This window comes from Neodiprion virginianus, chromosome 3 (assembly GCF_021901495.1).
Source record: "Neodiprion virginianus isolate iyNeoVirg1 chromosome 3, iyNeoVirg1.1, whole genome shotgun sequence".
NCBI classification, from domain to species: Eukaryota; Metazoa; Arthropoda; class Insecta; order Hymenoptera; family Diprionidae; genus Neodiprion; species Neodiprion virginianus.
The window spans coordinates 29,326,131-29,333,253 of NC_060879.1; the positions used below are offsets into that span (position 1 = coordinate 29,326,131).

The 7,123-nt window shown below is 40.1% G+C and overlaps 1 protein-coding gene and 1 long non-coding RNA gene across 3 annotated transcripts; one reads left to right on the forward strand and one right to left on the reverse strand.

Moving 5' to 3' along the window:
- Positions 1–202: 202 nt before the first annotated feature.
- On the forward strand, positions 203–3,106 carry LOC124300410 (myrosinase 1-like). 2 transcript variants are annotated; one of them, XM_046754497.1, is made up of 9 exons: positions 203–422; positions 496–596; positions 686–819; positions 1,196–1,526; positions 1,628–1,964; positions 2,054–2,204; positions 2,281–2,522; positions 2,620–2,802; positions 2,939–3,106. In XM_046754497.1, the coding sequence occupies exons 1-8, from the start codon at positions 376–378 to the stop codon at positions 2,783–2,785; spliced, it is 1,509 nt and encodes a 502-aa protein (XP_046610453.1). In that variant the 5' UTR covers positions 203–375; the 3' UTR covers positions 2,786–2,802; positions 2,939–3,106. The 2 variants fall into 2 exon arrangements, with proteins under 2 accessions (XP_046610453.1, XP_046610452.1); XM_046754496.1 differs by having other exon boundaries at positions 2,620–3,106.
- A 908-nt stretch (positions 3,107–4,014) lies between these two features.
- LOC124300411 (uncharacterized) lies at positions 4,015–6,446 on the reverse strand. Its single transcript, XR_006907212.1, has 3 exons — positions 6,174–6,446; positions 5,534–5,694; positions 4,015–5,112 (listed from the first exon to the last, which is right to left on the reverse strand). It is a non-coding gene; the product is annotated as an uncharacterized LOC124300411 (long non-coding RNA).
- Positions 6,447–7,123: the final 677 nt, after the last annotated feature.

Here is a 7,123-nt window from a genome sequence, read left to right on the forward strand (position 1 = left end):
GTGCAAATGGCGAATTAAACGAGAGTGTCAATAGGAAGAACAATAAAATTTTTCACAAAACAGGAGTGAGTGGAGAGGGGATGGAGAAGACAAGATAAAGCGCAACAACATGTCGTCAGTAATTTGTAGCAACAACATCAGGAACAGGTATATAAGTTAGCCTTGCGATGTGAATTTACACTTAACGTCTCCTCGTCGAAAACCGTATAAACCACTCACCCTGGTTTTCGTGTATCTACATGTAATATCTTTAAACGCAAAATTTTTCTACCTAAAACAAAGTTCACTGTACACCTTGAAGAAGCTACTCTATTTGCCAAAAAATTGATTTTTCCTGTAGAGATCATATAATATTTTACAAACTTTGATAACACCATGAAATATATGTTCATCATTCTAACGGGTTGCGTAGCTATTTCGAAGTGAGTTAAAGCAATATTTTATGTAACGAACTGATGACTGTCAATCAGATTTTAAACTGTAAAATATTTCCAGAATTTCTTGCCATGAAGTGGACAGTCTCACTTTCCCAACTGGAATGCTATTTGGAGCTGCCACTTCGGCATTTCAAACCGAAGGGGCCTGGAATGTTAGTGGTAAGCACCTTGTTGTTTTTACAGTCCTTACCGCTGATAAAGTATATACGGTTATTGCCGTACATATTTCAACACATTTACGGTTCTAGGCAAAGGAGTAAGTAATTGGGATTATTGGACTCATCAGTGTCCGCAGTGCATAGCAGATGGGAACAACATAGAGATAACTTGTAACTCTTACTATAAGTACAAAGAGGATGTGGCTTTACTTAAGAAAATTGGTGTGAGTTTTCAACAAAAATAAATGCTAACAATCTCTTTCGTGCAAAATGGCTCCAAGTGATGCGAGGCAATTGTGCTATAGACACTTTAAACTCGCATGTGTTTATTTTACGTTGTAACGTTCAAGAGAACCACCGGCACCAAAAAAATTGGTTACTCCAGTATCCATCGATTCATCGTTGAAAAGACTTCGTAGTGACACAAATTGAGCATGGTAATGGACAAACTGTATCGAGGCCGGTGGTGTAGCATTAATATACTTGTTTGAATATCACGTGCGGAGTTAAATCCATATTATGCCACTAGTTCGTGATTGGTAGAAATAATCTGTGAATACGAATCCACTTTCCGTTTCTCTAACGCTCAATATGTTACAGTTCAACTATTATCGGTTTTCGATCAGCTGGACACGAATTCTTCCTCACGGACTTAAGACCAAAGTGAACAGAGCGGGTATTGAACACTACTTAAATTTGACGAAGACGTTAATTGCGAATGGTATTGAGCCCATGGTGACCATATACCATTTCGACCACCCGCAAACGCTAGAAGACATGGGTGGATGGATGAACAAGCATATGGTGAAATGGTTTGCACAATACGCTCGAATTATCTTCAAAGAACTGGGGCCTTATGTTAAAATCTTTACAACCATTAACGAACCGCAGAAGCTGTGTCAAGGCTATGAGGGAAACAGTATGAGCCCTGGTACGTGCAGCTTTCAATGCCTGCCACAATTTCGTCGAGACTTGTGCCTCGCACAGTTCTGAACCAGACGAATAATATATATTTGTTACATTTTTTTACAGGCAAAAGTTTACTCGATTACGGAGAATACACCTGCATAACCAACGTTTTGAAAGCTCATGCTACAGCTTATCACATCTACGACAAAGAATTCCGTGAAACTCAAGGTGGTCAGATTGGTATTACCAATCCTTGCGACGGATTCGTTTTTGACGAAACGAATGACACCATTTCCGCCGATATAGGTTTCCAATTTGGCTGTGGAGTGATTGGGCATCCTATTTACAAAGGCGACTTTTCGAAAGTGATGAAAGAGAGAATAGCCAATTGCAGTAAGGCAGAAGACTATCCAGAATCACGTCTTCCCACGCTCACGGAACAGTGGATATCATTTATAAAGTATGTACTCGGGTCAAACTTTGACATTTTTCGTTTGCGAATCCACTTTTTCATCGTCAGTAAGTCAATTCCTGCCCACCATTTTATAGGGGAAGCTCTGATTACTTTGGTCTGAATCACTATTCGTCCGTCATCTGGCTGCCTGATCCAAACGAAACCCTTGGAAGATATTCCTCCGATTCTGGTTTAATACGCAAGACTAGACCCGAATGGATTACTGGATCGGATTCCACGACGAAAGTAAGTACGAAGCTAAATCACTTTCTACCGGTCAACGGGTTAATGACAAGTATTCCAGCCTCATTCCTGATTTCAGATCGTGCCTGAGGGGTTTGGCAATTTGCTACGAAAAATCAAAGAAGAATACGACAATCCGCTGGTCTACGTCACTGAAAACGGATTCCCTGACCACGGTGAAATGAAGGATTACGATCGAATAAAATACTACCGTACATACATGGAGGAAATGTTTAAAGCCGTCAAACGGGATGGCTGTCGGGTCGAACGGTATACGATTTGGAGCCTGATGGACAATTTCGAACTGAATTCTGGCTACGCGTACGTAACTTTCTTGTATCTTGAACTGCATGCGTACATTTCGAAAGCTTTCACAACTCTGAAAATCTTCCATGCCTGCGTCACGATTTATTTACAGAGCACGCTTTGGCATCATAAAAGTAAACTTCACCAGCCCTAACCGAGAAAGAACACCGAAGCTCTCCGCGTCATGGTGGAAATTTATTCTTCGAACTCATAAGCTTCACGATCTTCCCCGTAAATATGCAGCCGCGGAACAGAACGTCACCAAAGGATCGCGCTAAGCTATGAGTTCCCAGATGTAAGTGCTAACAAACAATTCACCCTATAACTTCAGTAATTATTGTTGACCCACATTCATACCAACGAATGTAGAAATATTCGAGTTGACGGTAAAAGAGTAACATTGTGTAATTTGTTACCCATTTATTCAACAGATTCAAAATGGAGAATTTTTTTTTTTTTACATACATAAAAAGTCGGGAGTGGACCAAATAAAATTGACGATAACTCTAAGCATTGAAACAATTTCTTTCTACATTGTATATATAACGTTTTGTATGCGGAAAATAAAAACTGAGTTTCGTCTGCCCAGTCTGAATGTATTCTAAATTTGTCAGAAAATCGAATGAATGTTTTCCAGAAATACGAGAAAATAATTTCACCAGAAGTGTAACATATCTTAGTAGAAGCGTTAAAGCTATTCTGTTGCAATTCTACGAAGAATATAAATCAATAATACCGGCATACTGCAAGCAAATTGTAAAACCTTACTCGGCTGTCCGTTTTACAATTAAAATGTACGAAAGTGCAAAAAGCTGTAGAACTAAACCGACAAAACAAGGCATTGAGTTGTCAATTTCAGATAATGACAAAATTCTGTCGACCGACAGAAAATTAAATTAAAATAAATTACTATTTATCTATGAGAAAATATTCAGTATGTTCCAAATAAACTAGTCACGTATCAGCTGCCACCTGATCTGTAAAACTTCAATGAGAGTATCGGGGTTATTCGAGAATAGCTCTTAAACTGAGGATGTAACGCACATCTAACAACCGCCAATCTTGTCTATGCGTTGGCACATTTCGAGTTGCGATGTGTACAGCTAGGACCGAATTGTCGGACAGCGTGTGCAATTGGATACTGAGCGAAACCCTGCGGGACTTTAACATGGGTGATTATCGTGGGGAAAATGTATATTTTATCAAAATTGATTCAAAATCCATTAATAGCTTATCGTAGTCTCATACAGCATGGACGGTCTTAGATCGTACCTATTTTTGGATATTTGTTTTAAAGAAAATGAAAACACAGGGCAATTTGAGTTTGAGGACTTCATTATTCATAGTACGAAGAACATTTCAGAATTTTTTCATTGAAATTAAAGTCAAAATGGCGGCATGGCGCATATAAGTAGCGAACAATCACGTTTTCAATCCGGCGATGCAGATTTCTCGGTCAATTTTTATCCAATCGACTTTAAATTTTGACAAAATCTTTAAAACTTGCTCATCGATTCGACCTCGTGTTTATATTTTTGAATTTCTATCCCTAAATTTTGGTATGACATTTTTTTAGCAATTTTATGTTAAAAAAAAATATAAGAACTAGTGCTCATAAAAACTAAAAAGCATACAAAGTAGTGGAGTTGTTGACGGAAGTAGCGCAGGAATGTTATTTACCTTTCGGTCTGTTATTTTCATTATTATTATTGAAACTCTTGCTTCTGACATTATTGGCTGGAAAACATGAACGTGGAATCAGCGTAAGCAGCAGAATTATTTCTTACTACAGTGAAAAAAATGAACACATATTGATCAATTATTATTGAAAGTGTTTACTAATTGTCTAGATTTGATGAACTCCGTTCATTCAGCGCAAACAGTGAATTGGAAAAGAATGCAGTGTATGTTTTTCCCTCGCACTTGTTCAAATATCTGCTGTAGCGACGAACTCCATCCGTGGTATAATATGAAACAGACGTCGCATTAATATTGGAAAAATACTGTACACTCAATTACAATAGAGTTTAATATTAATTGCAGTAATTAATTTCATTGTTGCGGTGTAATATTCATCTTTTTATCATTGTCCTACGAATCGTATAGACTATATAATGTGGAAACAAAAGACCTCTGCGGCAAGTACCTGTATAATGGGTATAACATTAAATATTACAAAAAAAAATATTTGTAAAAATGAATTTACGGTAAAGTTGCAGCGTTGCCACGTACAATTTCAATTCCACGCTACAGAGTGAAATAATTATAATCATGGAATATTGCATATGTTTAGTTGAACGCAACGCAGGATGTATTTTACATGTACGTCAAAGAAGTTAATCAAAATCACACCATTTTGCGGCACGGATATTCTACTATCTATCAGAGTTACGGATAATTTAATGGATATGTGATGTACATTTACTTATATGCGATAAGAGATCGAGCCGGATGGAAGAACAGCTGATGATCCGTGTAATTATCAGCGAAATGGGAAATACACACCTGTACCATATCCGTTGGGCTACTTTAATTCCACCCCAATTTCCATGCTGCAACTTTTGAACGGCACCCCCAAGGTCCCAAAGGCACTCGCAATTACTCGCTGTAAATAATAAATCAGACCATACAAAGCCTCGGTTAAGAAGATTAACAAGCCCGCCGTTTAGTTATCATATTTTCATTCAGACACCCATCGCAAACACAATACCCATTTTGCTTGTGAAAACGGGACGTTCCGGGATGAAAACTTTAGCAACCGTTGTCCGTATATCTAACACTGTAAAATTCTAAGCTGCCGAAAGGTGCAGGCGCAAGTAATAATTGAAAGAAAAATTTGAAAATATAAGCAAATACGTGCGTTGCACGTGTGAAAACCAAACAGAAGAGACAAGCGAAAAACAGATTACGAAAGAGAACGAAAAAAAAAAATAAATAAATAAATAAAAAACGAAAGAGCACGGAAAAAAGAAGAAAGAAATGACGACCGATCGTTGCGGATAAGATGGCTGGTTTGCAGTTGCTACCATAAGTCAAGGGCTCCGAGAGAGTGGCCGGCGTAGTTCTCCGCTGGGAGCGACGATACAATCTGAGCTCCGCTGACAGTCGCCTCACTCCTTCGCCACCCTCGCGAACCCCTCTGAACCCGGGAGGTCCCAGAGGTTCCTTCGCCGCGCGGGAATCTCCCCTGACACAGAGAATAGATGACTTGAGAATTTCATCTGGTACGTTGTTTTTTTTTTTCAACAACTACCACCTACGACGACTTATCTCTACGACATGTTCTCTGCTTGAGATATACAGATACATTCGAATAAAACACACAAGCGTTCGGTACAATTAAAAATTATTATTCCAATCGGCGCAACGCGAAAGAGCTCAACGACCGTTGTCTCGATACTGCCCAAACACCGAGGTGTTTTTTCTCTCTTTGGTCGGCGTGTCATTTTACGAAGACTGACGTTTGGGCGGGGAAAAGGAGAGCCGACGTTCGGGACATCTTGTAGATACAGTTGGCTCCTCGTACGCGTCCCCCAAATGTCCCGCCACCTTTTTGCTTCGATATTTGTCGTTATTTTATTTATTTTTTTTCTTTGTCAGCTTTGTCCTCCCGACAGGGACAAAGCTCATCAATTGCCGAGTTCATAATCTAAATCACATACCTACCTGCTCTATTTCCGTAGCTGGCACAGGATAGGTTCCCCCACCGTCGACAGGTTCGCTCCCTATTTGTCCACATCGAGGGAATTACTCGTGTTCCAGGTGCTCGTGTCGTGCGAGGAACGATTAACCTCTGCAACGTGACGTATATCTATATCACACGGACAGACAGGTCGACTTCGAAACGTCGAAGAGGAAAACGCCATATTGCGCAGAGGAGCCCGACGCTCGCCGAGGACCACCCCGTGTATTTTACGCTCACAATCGATCTCGAGCCATTACCGTGTGGATCTGTATGCTCGGCTTGCCGGTTCGCAATTTATATACCAGCTGAGCTAGCTGGCCAGCTCATTAAACTATGCCGTACGAGTACAATCCTCAATTAACAAGTGTTTGAGCAATGATATATTGTTCCTCCACGTACCCGACATACATTACTTATTGTTAGTCGTCCGTGTGATTCGACGTCGGAGGAAGCGGCGCGAACGAGTTTTAGATGCATTTTTTATAAAGTGGAGATGAATTATTCAAAGCCTGTTAACAGACACTTTTTCACCTGCCCTACGCCCACGGTTATCCGCAACGCCTACCACTCGCACGGCTTGTGCCTTTTTATACGTACAAATATGCGCGGAGGTATATACGCATGTATACTGTATAAATGAGGTAAAATTTACTCATCTTAAATAAATTTGATTCCCCGTGTTGATTTGCATCAAAATGGGCACCATCAAGACTCGGAGTCTTCCCAGTTCTCTCCAAGAGCACCGGCAAATCAATTTCGACGAGTTCTTGTATACGAATCGTGGAATTGGGCGCGAGCTGAACCGCATATATTTTAATAGGTAATTTCACGTTGCCGTATTTGCGCTTCGGCATTTCCGCCCTCCTCGCACCCAATCGCCTCGCCGATATTCATTATGGGAAGCAATGAAAAAATTTCGTGCCGACAGCTC